This window comes from Palaemon carinicauda, chromosome 11 (genome assembly GCF_036898095.1).
Source record: "Palaemon carinicauda isolate YSFRI2023 chromosome 11, ASM3689809v2, whole genome shotgun sequence".
NCBI lineage: Eukaryota > Metazoa > Arthropoda > Malacostraca > Decapoda > Palaemonidae > Palaemon > Palaemon carinicauda.
The window spans coordinates 127,303,615-127,316,992 of NC_090735.1; the positions used below are offsets into that span (position 1 = coordinate 127,303,615).

Sequence of the window (13,378 nt, forward strand, 5' to 3'; positions counted from 1 at the left end):
TTAACACCCATCTCGGCTTCCAAAGTTTCCAACGCTCTCGATGACTCCAGGCAATATCCATTCTCCACAATTTAACCACTGGAATTGCAATTGCACGCACGCCCATTTTGGCATTAAGATGAATGGCAGTTTAATAGTAATCACCTGACTGGGAAACGGTTGGTAACGAACGACTCTTTTCAACTTTTCATTGATAAGTCCAAAGATAATATGGTATATTAGATTATCGGAATGATAAACTGTATGTGATGAGATATCGTGCAATAATAAATTATTTAATAAATGATTCTTACACAAATAAAATAAGTTTTTTCGACGACGATATGGAACTGACCACATCTTTACTGCGCATGCTCTGAACCGGTCTAGAAGTGCATCCGATTGATAAAAGCGAAATAAGACTAATGGATCATTTCAAACTCGTTAAACTTAATTGATAACCTTTTTGTAAATGCGAACATTATATTTTTCCATAAATTGAAAACGTAAAATGGTAAATTGCAGAATGATATGTAAATTCCATTGATCTGTGACACTTGTTTTTAAGGGAAGTCGCACACAGACTTTCCGAACCAGGGGTGCCATTCGTACGATAATTATCGTACATGTACATTACTTTAGGTCCAGTACGATGTTCGATACATACCTTAGGTATATACAAATGTGTGTATGTTTGATTAAATAATTTTTGCTAAAATACCTTGAAATAAGTTATATATGTTACTTAATCATGTTGAAAGTGTGTAGATAATTTTGGTTTAAAAAACGATAATTTCAAGGTTCATGTACGATAATCCAGTGGAAATAATCTGCCATCAACTATACCAATGTGAACGTAACTAAAAAAGGTCTACAAAATCTGTTAGAATTATATTCCGCCAATGGGATATCGCTTCTGAATGCTCCGGTTGAGCAAGTGCGTTATATGAAGCTTTCATCTAAGTGTGGTGTCAGTCATTAAACGGGCTAATAATGGCCAAATTGGTTGGTGTGTATGACGAGGAAGATGAGATCCAATTGGGAAGGAGACAACTGCCCCTGTCAGTTTACGACAACAAGATCGTAAGTAATTATGTCATTGGCCTCATTAACCCCATTGGTATATGCTATGGCAGCTAATTCTGATTAAAATATTAAAGTCTTCGTGTTTTTTTTACTATACCATGGCCTAGGCTAGCCTAGTCACTAGTGCCTTCCTACTAGGCTACTACCCCCGGTGGGCCACCATTAACTAGGCCAAACCAATTTATTTGTGATCGGATGTTTTCAGTAACGTTGGTCATATGTAACTCAAAACTCTGCCCTACCTATCAAACACATTCTACCAATCCTTTCTAATGTAGGCTATGCCTATCAATTTCATTTTAGGAGGCCTACTCTAGGCATTTTTGTACGATGGGCTAGTTGAAATTTTCTAGGTTTTAAGTTATATTCTAAGTGAGAATACCTTCTAGAAGAAACTGCTACCATGAATAACAATAACTGTTAATTTTCTGTTTGGAATGCTATGGCCTGGAGTATTATTTTGGGGGGAAGGAGTATTATTTTGGGGGGCGATTTCCCCTGGTCAAGTTGAATGGGTTGGCCCCTCAGACAAGTTGATACTCGGCACTAAGATATTCATCTCATTGTACTATAGTATCATGTATGTAAAGCATTTTACTAGCCACCCGTTGAGATACTATTACTCGAGACTTATCTTGTCAGGAGTCTTTGCATATCAACGGCCAGCTCCTCTCGTGTGCACAGAAAATAACCTAAACTTCCCCACCTAACCTAACCTACACCCGTGTCCTTACCTACTTAACTGGGGCTAACGCCCCCTGCGACCTCCCTTATCCTGACATATTCTTAGTCATACATACAGGTGGCCGCTAACATACATACACCTCTCGGGTCCTTTGACTGGCCAGATTGTACTACTTTGGATCCCTGCCTGGTTACAGTTCTTTTTTTCCTTTGCCTACACATGTACCAAATCCTCTAATAGTTTTTTCCTATCCTTTACACGCACACTTCTCTCCTCATCCGCTTTACAATAATAAGACCATAAAACTTTTCTTTACTCATATGGTTAATCAAACTTAATTGGTTAGTGGTTACTTTCTACTTGGTAATGGTAGAAGAGACTTTAGCTTTGGGAAGCTGCTCTTCTAGGAGGACATAACCATTGTTATTGTCTCGGGTAATGCTATAGCCTCTGCACCATGCTCTTCAATTGTCTTGGTGTAGAGTCCTCTTGGTGAAGGGTACACTCCGGCACGTTATTCTATATCTTTTCGTAATTTCATTCCTCACGAAGCTATTTTCTCCTTTGGAGCCTTTGGGCTTATAGGATCCTACCTTTCCAATTAGGGTTGTAGTTTAACTAGTAGTAATAATAACTGAATCTATCCTTACTTAAACACTAATTTGAACCCCATGTTTAAGGAAATGCTTTGAATAGTTGTGGCTATCTGTGCGAATAGAAGTGTTTACCAATGCAATAAATGTTGTGGCGGTGAATATAGTTTGTTGGGACAGGTTTAAATTTCCTTATTGCTTGTCAAGTTAGTTTAATTTATGAGGAAGTTGTTTATTTTGGTCTGAGATATGAAGTTAGGGGGCCTTTGTATATCAGCGGCCAGTTCCTCCAGCGTGCTTAAAACATGGAAACCAACTAACCTAAGCTTCTCCCCCTCCCCCTAACCTAACTTACAAGCCCTGTCCTTACCTACTTACCTAGTGGGAAGGGTGGGGCTAACGACCCCCCCTTACACTGCCGTAATCTTAAGCAGACATCATACGTACAGTTGGCCGCTATCATACGTACACCCCAAAGTATGTTTTATGATTTAAGAAATATTATGATTTAGTGTTACCTTGCCAGGAGTGAAGCCCTAACATTGTGACTTAGTCTTAGGGTAATCTAAGAATACGGCAGTTTAAAGGGGGACTGTAGGGAGGCGTAGCCCCCTGTTAGATAAGTAGGGAAGGATACTGCTCCTAGGTTAGGTTAGGTGGGAACCTTTAGTTAGAGGTGTTATTGTGTTTGTTTCCCTTTTAAAGTGTGGTTTTTCAATCATAACTTATTGTAGTTTTACATTTGTTCTTTCCCAATGAACTACAAAGGCTCCATATTGTGTAACTGTACTTATTTATCTTGTATTTATGTGATATGAGTTACTTAGTTTTTAAATATGTATTCAGAAATCAAAGTTTTATTTCAATTTGATAAAGTTTCTGCTGTGTCCAGTACAAGTTTGTTCCTATACGGTAGCAGGATGTCAGAAAACCTCAAATCAATCTATCAATCAATCCTATACGGTAGTAGTTATACTGTCACAGGCCGCTCTCGCGAAGAAATTTTTAGTCCTCAGTCGGTAATTTTCTTGGGGCTACTGGGTATGTGTGCATTATTTGCTGGCATGATTTCTTCATAGTCGGCTTAAGAGAAGAGTCCATGGAGCAAGGTAATGATATAGCACCATAAGTTAGGTTAGGTGAGATCTCATTACTTCACTTACATACTTTGAGGAGTGTTTTCCTGGTCCTGCCTCGCATGGAAAAGGCCAGCTGCTTGTAATATCCAGAAGATTTGTTTGGCTTATACATTTTTTAAAGTACTTACAGAATCATATAGCATAGCACTTCAAAAAACAAAGTCTTCAACTTCCTCTTGTAACCCTTACAGTATATCATCAGATCTTATGTCAATGGGGTTGTTGTTAGAAAGCTCTAGAACCCACAGTAAAATTGCATCTTTGCTCCGAGCAACTTGAAACCGTCTAAAACGAGTGGCATGTCGATATGATTTGTTGGCCACACAATGTCCAACATTTCTCGTAAATATTTTATATATTCAGTTCTAGTAACTTGGCAAGTCGTTGCACATACATTATGAATTCTAACTTTAATAGGTAAGAGATACAGTAGTATAGTAATCCATTTTTAGGGTGGAACAAATTTTATCAATCTTGTTGCTGTTTATTATTATTATTATTTTTTTTAGGGTATGTTGTAAAATAATCACTTATGGTAATAATAGAATTAGGGTAGAATGCAGGGCTATTTGTGTAGTGTATTCTTTGCTTTTGACAAGGCCATGAATATACCAACATGATGCTAATTTTTTTACCCTTGTCTTGCTTGAAAATGGTCTGGCCCAATTATTATTATTATTATTATTATTATTACTAGCCAAGCTACAACCCTAGTTGGAAAAGCAAGATACTATAAGCACAAGGGCTCCAGTAGGAAAAAATAGCCCAGTTAGGAAAGGAAATAAGGAATAAATAAATTATGAGAATAAATTAACAATATATCATTCTAAAAACAGTAACGGGGTCAAAACAGATATGTCCTATATAAACCATTAACAACGGTCAAAAACAGATATGTCATTGTTATAGTAAGCTTATATTTATTCCAAAATTAGGGTAGTATTACTTCCTAAAATTATACTTTGAAAAGTATCTCATCTAACATTACATTTCAAGATTAGCAACTTAGTATCTCTGAGTTTTACAGGGTAGCTTAAGCCTAAGCTACTACAGTATTATAAAGTGGGTGATCAGTTTAATCCTAATACTCTACAGTAAAATTATTATTTTCTTATGGTAAATATACGAAAATTTAATTTATAGCCAAATATAGACACCATATATTTTTCCTACTCTCTTGTGTTTTATCCATTTCTGATCATATACTGTATATTTGGGCAAACCACCCTTTCATGAGTTTTCTTACCTCTCCCCTTTTATGAAAACAATTATGGCTTTTGGTTGCGGAAACACTAAAATAGTTATATGCAGCGATAATAATTGTAAGAAATGCATGAGAAACGCAAGATAAGCAATTGCAAGGATATATGGTTCATGTAAGTGGCTGGAAATTGAAGTATCATAATTACTCATACAGTAATACGTATCGTACTCCTCGGTTTTTGTTCCGCCGTGGCTCGCATCGCTCACAAAATAAACATATATTCCACTGCTCCTCTTCTAGCAGTCGGTACATGGATGTACTGCACATGCCATCCCCATGGGTCACTATTGGAGTACTGTATCATAATTACTTATAATTTCTACCCCATTCCTCAAATGAGTTTAGCTCTGCCTTGGCTCACTTCATTCCCAAAATAAACAATTTTACTGCTCATCTCTTCAGGCAAGCAGTACAGGGATGAGATGTTCGGAAAGGCGAGCGTTTTCATAATAATCAAATACCGAAATAGATGAAATTATAATAAATTTTGAAATATATTTCATTGTACTTCCCTTTTCGAGACATTTTCTTGGGACAGTAGTCATGTTGGAAATGAAGGGAAGGGTGGTAAAAAATGGCTATTGTAGAACATAAGGAAACTTGCTAATAAATATTTAAAGTTCCTAATTAGTTAAAAAACCATCTTATTAATGTCATTGCAAAAACTCGGAAAGCGATTGAAACCACATACTGTATGCGCTTCATCAGTCTTCCAAAGGTAAACAATGGACTTAAATTCCGAAAACCACATACTGTATGCGCTTCATCAGTCTTCCAAAGGTAAACAATGGACTTAGATTCCGAAAACCACATACTGTATGCGCTTCATCAGTCTTCCAAAGGTAAACAATGGACTTAGATTCCGAAAGTGTTTTCATTTCAATCAATCGATACAGAGGTAATGTCCTAGGCCCCATTAATCATAAAAAGGAAAATTCTAAAGTAGTCAACACCCATCCATTTTTTATGGCAAATTCCCTTTTCCCTAGAAATTGATGTATCGTATATTAACCAAATTTTGTAGGTGTAGCCAAAGTTAAGCCATCACGACTCTTGTTATAAAGTAAATGGTAACCTGTCAGTTTTGCTAAATATGTACTTTTTGGTTGAATAATTGATAAATTAATGGGAAACTAGTGGATATTTATAATCATTAATGGAATTTTTGGGATTGAATAAAAAGGAGTAAGGCCTATATTTTCTATTATCATTGCTGCACATAGTGAAATTGGGATGATTCTATTGATGTATGTGTCCCTTCAGTGTCAAACTGTGTCATTGAGATTAAGTAGGCTGTTGTACTCTTTTGAGCAACGATTTCAATACACAATGTTGCAAACTGTATGCTCTGCACAGCAGATATTCGCTTTCTCCGTATTGTTCTCGCAAGTTGCTAGTCTAAAACATTAGGTATAGGAAAAAGTTTTCTGGGCTCCGACCCGTGCCGCCCAGTGAAATGCTCCTTTTACATCATTTCTAAGGTAAAAACTGCTATAAATTTACCAGAGAAAAATTGGTTTAGGAATGCTAGGTTGAACCCAGATCGCTCACCTTAATAAGGTGTCGGTATGATACTGGGGCATGAATTAATCACAACCAGAGGCCTCGCACCATTTAGATATCTCCTGTCAATATCCCCGAACAGCGAGGTGCAGTTCGACATCCTACTACTACTAGCAATCCCACGCCAGTGACGTCACTCCTTATTTTGCCTTGGTGTGTGAATTTCGCTGGTTTTTCCTGGATTTACCTCAAGATGTCGGACTCCACTGTCACTTCATCTAAGTTTATGGTCACCGGTCTTCCAACAAATGCACATCAACGTCCTAGAGGCCATGGCAGTCTTCCTCACTTTAAAACGTCTCAATCCGGCCAGGAATCTCCATATCAGACTGGTTCTCGACAGTGCAGTCATAGTACACTGCCTGAACAGAGGAGGCTCCAGATCAGCCCCAATAAACCACATCATGTTGAAGATTTTCTCCATGGCGGCAATGTACAAGTGGCACCTGTCAGCAGTCCATCTAGCAGGAGTCCGGAATGTGGTAGCGGACTCGCTTTTCCGGACGACTCCGCTAGAGTCGGAATGGTCACTAGACAATCGATCTTTCCAGTGGATACTATCTCAAGTCCAGGGTCTCCAGGTGGATCTGTTTGCGACGGAATCCAATCGAAACTAGATTGTTACGTAGCCCCCAACCTGGACCCTCAGGCTTATGCCACGGACTCTATGATTCTAGATTGGAATACCTGGAAGACAATTTATCTGTTTCTTCCGGTGAATCTCCTGCTGAAAGTTCTGCACAAACTCAGATCCTTCAAAGGTCAAGTGGCTCTCGTAGCCCCCAACTGGCCCAAGAGCAATTGGTTCCCCTTGTTGCTAGAACTAGGTCTCCGCCCCCGGCGGATTCCCAATCCGGTGCTAACACAGACAGTACAAACTCGCAATGTGTTCGCTTCCTCAAGGATTCTGAATGCCCTAACTTTATGGACTTCATGAAGTTCGCAGCCCAACGATGTGCAAACATCGATCCTTTGAATACTATTTTCCTGGAATCTGACAAAAGGGAATCTACTCTCCGTCAATGACTCAGCTGTCAAGAAATTAGCTAAGTTCTTAAAAGATTCCCAAGTTGAGAAAATGACGATGAACCTAACTGACATTCTTCAGAACTCTCTTCGAATCTGGCCTGGCAGCCAATACAATTACTACAATCAAGTCGGCCTTGAAAAAGATCTTCCATATTGGTTTTGACATTGATTTAACGGATTCATATTTCTCATCCATTCCCAGAGCTTGTGCCAGACTAAAACCTTCAACTCGCCCTAGCGCAGTTTCCTGGTTTTTGAACGATGTTCTTAAGCTAGCCTCTGACACCCTAAATGAATCCTGTAACTATATGGCATTATTAAGAAAGTCACTTTTTCTTTTGAGCCTTGCCTCGGGCTCCAGAATCTCAGAATTGTCAGCCTTATCTAGAGACCCAGGTCATAAAGAGTTTCTCTCTTCGGGTGAGGTCCTTCTCTCCCCTAACAAAGTTTTCCTGGCTAAAAATGAGGACCCCCAAAACAGGTGGTCTCCCTGGAAGATTGTTCCACTTCCTAGGGATCCATCCCTGTGTCCAGTTACCACCCTGAAATCCTACTTAAGTAGAACTTCCACTACAACCACAGGGCCCTTATTTATTAGAGAACACGGAGGAACTATTACCCTTAAGGGAATCAGGCAACAAATTCTTTATTTTATTAAACAAGCTAATCCTGAATCATTCCCACGTGTCCATGATATTCGAGCTGTGGCTACCTCAATTAATTTTTTCCACCATATGAAATTTGATGAGCTCTCAAAATATACGGGTTGGAAGTCCCCTAAAGTTTTCAAGCGCCACTACCTAAAACCTTTAGAAGCTCTTAGATTTGCCACAGTAGCTGCAGGGAATATAGTTCCTCCTGAAGGTACTGAGTCCTAATCACAACGTCTTGCTCTGTCCTCTTTCCCTCCTGCCTGGCTTACCTGTTGTTCCTACCTGTTTTGTTTACCATACACCCTTATGGTGTATTTTATTATTCAATTGATCAATTTCACGAATTGTTTTGATTTCACTTGTTCTTGAAATCCCCGAGCTGATTTTATTTTATGTTAAATCTTTGTTATGGATTTACTTTTGCTTGGTTCTCTCTATCATCCCCTGATGGGATTTTGTACCATGCTCATATTCATATCTATGATTGAATTTTTACCTTTGCATTTTGATTACCAAGCTGGATTACCACTATTCATATCTGTTGAATTTTACCTACGGGTTTCATTATTGATTGTTTACCATGTCTAATTATCACTGTCATATACATGTTGATCTATTTTTACGGGTTTCCACATCCCTCTTTTTTTATATTAAAACTCATCAGCTATGTTATTTTTGTGTTATTCCCTTCAGGTAGTTAGCCATATTGGGTCCCCAATCTCTGGTACGATTTCACTGGGCGGCACGGGTCGGAGCCCAGAAAAGGGATTTTGACATAGGAAAAATCTATTTCTGGGCGAGAGACCCGTGCCGCCCAGTGAACCCACCCATCCCTCCCTAATTGGGCCCCAATCTGGGGTGCTATAAGGAGTGACGTCACTGGCATGGGATTGCTAGTAGTAGTAGGATGTTGAACGGCACCTCGCTGTTCGGGGATATTGACAGGAGATATCTAAATGGTGCGAGGCCTCTGGTTGTGATTAATTCATGCCCCAGTATTATACCGACACCTTATTAAGGTGAGCGAGCTAGGGTTCAACCTAGCATTCCTATACAAATTTTTCTCTGGTAAATTTATAGCAGTTTTTACCTTAGAAATGATGTAAAAGGAGCATTTCACTGGGCGGCACGGGTCTCTCGCCCAGAAATAGATTTTTCCTACGTCAAAATCCCTTTATTAGAATTTTGTGTCTTATTTATGATTTAAGATCAATCCTTGTACAGTAACTACCACTGCCTGGTTAGTTAAGCAAATGTGGGAGTATTCAACCCTTCCTGTCAAGTGAGGGTGCATCTCCCTTGGTTAGGTTAGATTAGGTTAATAGCCTATGAATTCTTGGTATCACCAATTCCATGTTTTTATAGCGGAGGTCATGGTGTCCTAGGTTAGGTTAGTTAAGGACCAAATCAGTTTATTTTGTGTTCCTCAGGAGTCAGTACTTCACGGTTTAGTTATCACAGTACTACAGTATTTCGTTTAGGGGTCAAGAATCGTTAGTGCCTTAGGATTTCCGTGTTCTTTGACATCAGAATTCAACTAATAATAGCTGGATTGTATCGCTAACCTAATTTACGGTGTTGACCAAGTTAATTGCTTGAGGCTCAGAAACTGAATTTTAGTAATGAAATTGATTGCCTATATTTGTATTTGCTTTTATCCTAAAAACCTAAAGTTTTAATTTTTTTGTTTTTTCACTATTATAGCCATATCTTCCAAGGGGGTATTGTATTTATATGGAAGTGTATGGCACTTCGAGAGCTTGTGGATGCTAAATAGTGTCTATTGCAGACTTGAGGTCAAAAATTTTTTTTCAGTTTTGACCTATACATGTTTAGCAGTTTCTTGACATCAGGCATGATGTAAATCTCCAGTGAGTGTCGAGATAATTTTATTAATAAATTCCATTCATATCTATGAATATAACCTGAGGTTCATATTGCTGACTCACAATCTGATGGAGGTAGGATAGTGAAGAAAAGAGCTACCCAGTCTATATACATTTATCTATTAGCTGAGTCTCCTCCAAAAAACTAACAAACAAATTAAGTTGGAACAACCAAAACTTAGCAAGTCTCATGCAATACCTCATAAATCCAGGTTGAGAAAAATTTAATATTAAATACCTTTGTATATTAACCTCAGAGCACTCAGGCCTCGACTAAGGTTATTCTCCTAAGAATAAGTGCATCTCTGAATGCACACCATCAGCAGTTTCCACACTTTTCTATGTTAACCGAGATGGCATTCGAGGATTCAACAAGTTTCTTGCACATGTCCACCCATTCTAGGGTATGTTTTCCTTCATATGAACAGGTAGAATGTGTGTACCAGACACGAAATAGAGCACTAGAGACTACATTACTACCAGTGAGTACTTTGCTTATGGCGCTTGTGCACATAACTTGGCATAGGCGAACTCCCCACACATGGCACGCACTATGGATCACAGGTACTCCCTTTCATGCGCACCCAGCGAGCAACATGTGCATCAGTTCAAACATGCCAGAAGTTCCAAAGGAACTCACTAGATAAGTCTTTTGCTCTCATGGGGATGGGTCTCTGGATCGAGAAATCCCTTCCAGAACCATTGGCAAGTTCACTGCATCGTACATGCGTCCTATCATAGAGGTGCAATCACCTCTCAGAACACACTCGCCTATGTAAGCACGGACCAAATCACACACTGCCTGAGTTAGGGGGGCCTTTGACTGGCCAGACAATACTATATTGGATCCTTCTCTCTGGTTACTGTTCTTTCCCTTTGCCTAAACACACACCGAATAATCTGGCCTATTCTTTACCGATTTTCCTCTGTCCTGATACACCTGACAACACTGAGATTATCAAACCATTCTTCTTCACCCAAGGGGTTAACTACGGCAATATAATTGTTCAGTGGCTACTTTCTTCTTGGTAAGGGTAGAAGAGACCCTTTAGCTATGGTAAGCAGCTCTTCTAGGAGAAGGACACTCCAAAATCAAACCATTGTTCTCCAGTCTTGGGTAGTGCTATAGCCTCTGTACCATGGTCTTCCACTGTCTTGGGTAGTGCTATAGCCTCTGTACTATAGTCTTCCACTGTTTTGGGTTAGTTCTCTTGCTTGAGGGTACACTTGGGGACACTATTCTATCTAGTTTCTCTTCCTTTGTTTTGTTGAAGTTTTTATTGTCTATATAGGAAATATTTATTTTAATGTTACTTTTCTTAAAATATTTTATTTTTCCTTGTTTCCTTTCCTCACTGGGCTATTTTACCTGTTGGGGCCCCTGGGCTTATAGCATCCTGCTTTTCCAACTAGGGTTGTAGCTTAATGATAATAATAATAATAATAGCAGACACACCCCCTCAAAGGACCTTTTGCAGGCTGTATAGTGCTCTTCAATGCGACGCCATTTAGCAAGGCTGATCTAACCTTCAGGCACTTACTTTACTTACTTTACTTTGATGGCTGCTTTTCCGGTCCCATACAACAGGGGAACCCTACTCTCTACAGGACCTCCACTGTCGTTTTACCTTGTTCGTTCAGAGTATTTAACGTTTCATATCGCATATTGTTCATTTACTGTTAAATAGTCACTGTTGTATGACTGTTGAAATAAGAAAGTCTTCAGTTTCCTCTTGAAAGCCTTAATGTCTTCAATCATTCGAATATTTCGTGGGAGCTTATTATATAGTCTCGGGGCCACATATTTGGAGCCTAAAGTAGACATAAATCTAGGTTCCAACAGTTTGAAGCCATCTGTAACTATTCTTGCGTCGACACGATTTGTTGGCTGCGCAATATGGAGCAATTCTCTTAGGTACTGTATTGTGGATTCCCAGTTCTGATAACTTGGTGGGTTATTATACATATTTTAAATTCAATTCTCGCTTTAATCGGCAGCTAGTGTAAATCGATTAGTATAGGGGTGATCCTTTTTCTAGGTGGAACGCTTTTTATCAGTCTTGCTCTTCTGTTTATTATGTTTTGTCAATCCTGGTAATAACACAATTTATCGCAAGTTTCTTTACCGAATTTTTATCCAGGTACTTTTTTATAAACGCAATATTTCTTGGAAGATAACCAGCCGTTTTTATTACATTATCTATTTGGGCATTTAGAGACAGGTTACAGTCAAGAAATACACCATATCCTGCAGACTTTAGTGTGTTCTCATCGCCAAGAGCACCCACTCTTCATGGCTCATAAAACTTGAAAGATACTGTAATCTCAATGTTGAGACAACGGAAGAGACTAACCGTGAAGTTCTCTCTGATGAGTCCCTATCGAGCACACACACATACACACATCGTCATGGGAAGTCTCCGGTACACTCTCCATCTCCTAAGGTCTCTTCTGCCTAGGAGCAATAAGAATTTGTATACCAAAATAAGAGGGAGCAACATCTTCATAGAAGACTTCGCCCAGATCTCGTCTCATCTTGTCTTTTCACATTATGCAGTCTTGTCCATCCTGTGAGACTCTTCTTGTCAGCAGTCTCGTCTCGCCCTTCAGACTCGTCACATCCAGCTGACTCCTCTTGCCAACAGATTCACCTCGTCCAGCCCTGCTGCAGCTGCACCATCTGTTCACGATAGCCTACTATCGTCCTTCAGTTCGTGACTGTCGCTGTTCGCCATTTCGCTAATCTTCAGTTTGCTGATCAACATCTTGCCGATTCCCAGCTTTTGGATTACCAGTTCGTTATTGCCGAGGGGCGACCGAGGAGGGTCAAAGAAGGCTCACCAGGAACATGTTCATGGCTTGGACCCACAAGGTCATGGACCAGTCATTGAATCCTTATCCTCCTTCTCATAGAGGTGACCTAGAGCTCATAATGTTTGTGGTAGGAATACGCCCCTAACGTTTACTAACAGCTACTTTGTGACGCAGACCATGCCAGTTGGGAGGTAACAGTGTTACTGACCTTCACCTCCCACTTCCTGCAAGACATGACCTGCAGGAACATGCAGACACTCTCCATTATCCCTGTGGTGGCTACACAATAAATGGTTTATAATGCCTTGAGCTCCTTGATGGACAAGTAGTAGATGGTGAGGGGAGAATTGACCAAGGATAAGCCTGGGATGATTGACGAAGAATGACTGGCTCTTTCTTTCATTCCTCCCCCCCCCACATGGGCAACAGCTCTTACGATTGCAAAACTGACCACCTCTGTCTGTAGGTAGAACAGTTTCCCTTGAGTAACCTGGTATAGATAGATATACTTGTGTCCCCATACCCCCTGGTGAGGTGGATTGGGTAATGTCTCTGGTTACTTCTAAGATTCCTACATTTCCGAGAATGTTTTCCATAGGTTAGTCACACTGCTAGCATCACACATCACCAAAATTGCTCGGTTCTTTAACTGTGCTTTGCACGTCTAGTTTAGTGAGGTATCATGGT

The 13,378-nt window shown here is 39.7% G+C and overlaps 1 protein-coding gene across 4 annotated transcripts in view; it reads left to right on the plus strand.

Moving 5' to 3' along the window:
• The first annotated feature begins 784 nt into the window (after nt 1–784).
• LOC137650199 (gametogenetin-binding protein 2-like) overlaps nt 785–13,378 on the plus strand; it is a 58,405-nt gene continuing 45,811 nt past the window's right edge. For 2 of the 4 annotated variants that reach the window (XM_068383383.1, XM_068383384.1), the window contains exon 1: nt 785–1,062. In XM_068383383.1, coding sequence (XP_068239484.1) covers nt 973–1,062 — 90 coding nt within the window. In that variant the 5' untranslated portion in view covers nt 785–972. The remainder of the gene's footprint in view (nt 1,063–13,378) is intronic. The other 2 variants (XM_068383382.1, XM_068383381.1) reach the window with 2 other exon arrangements.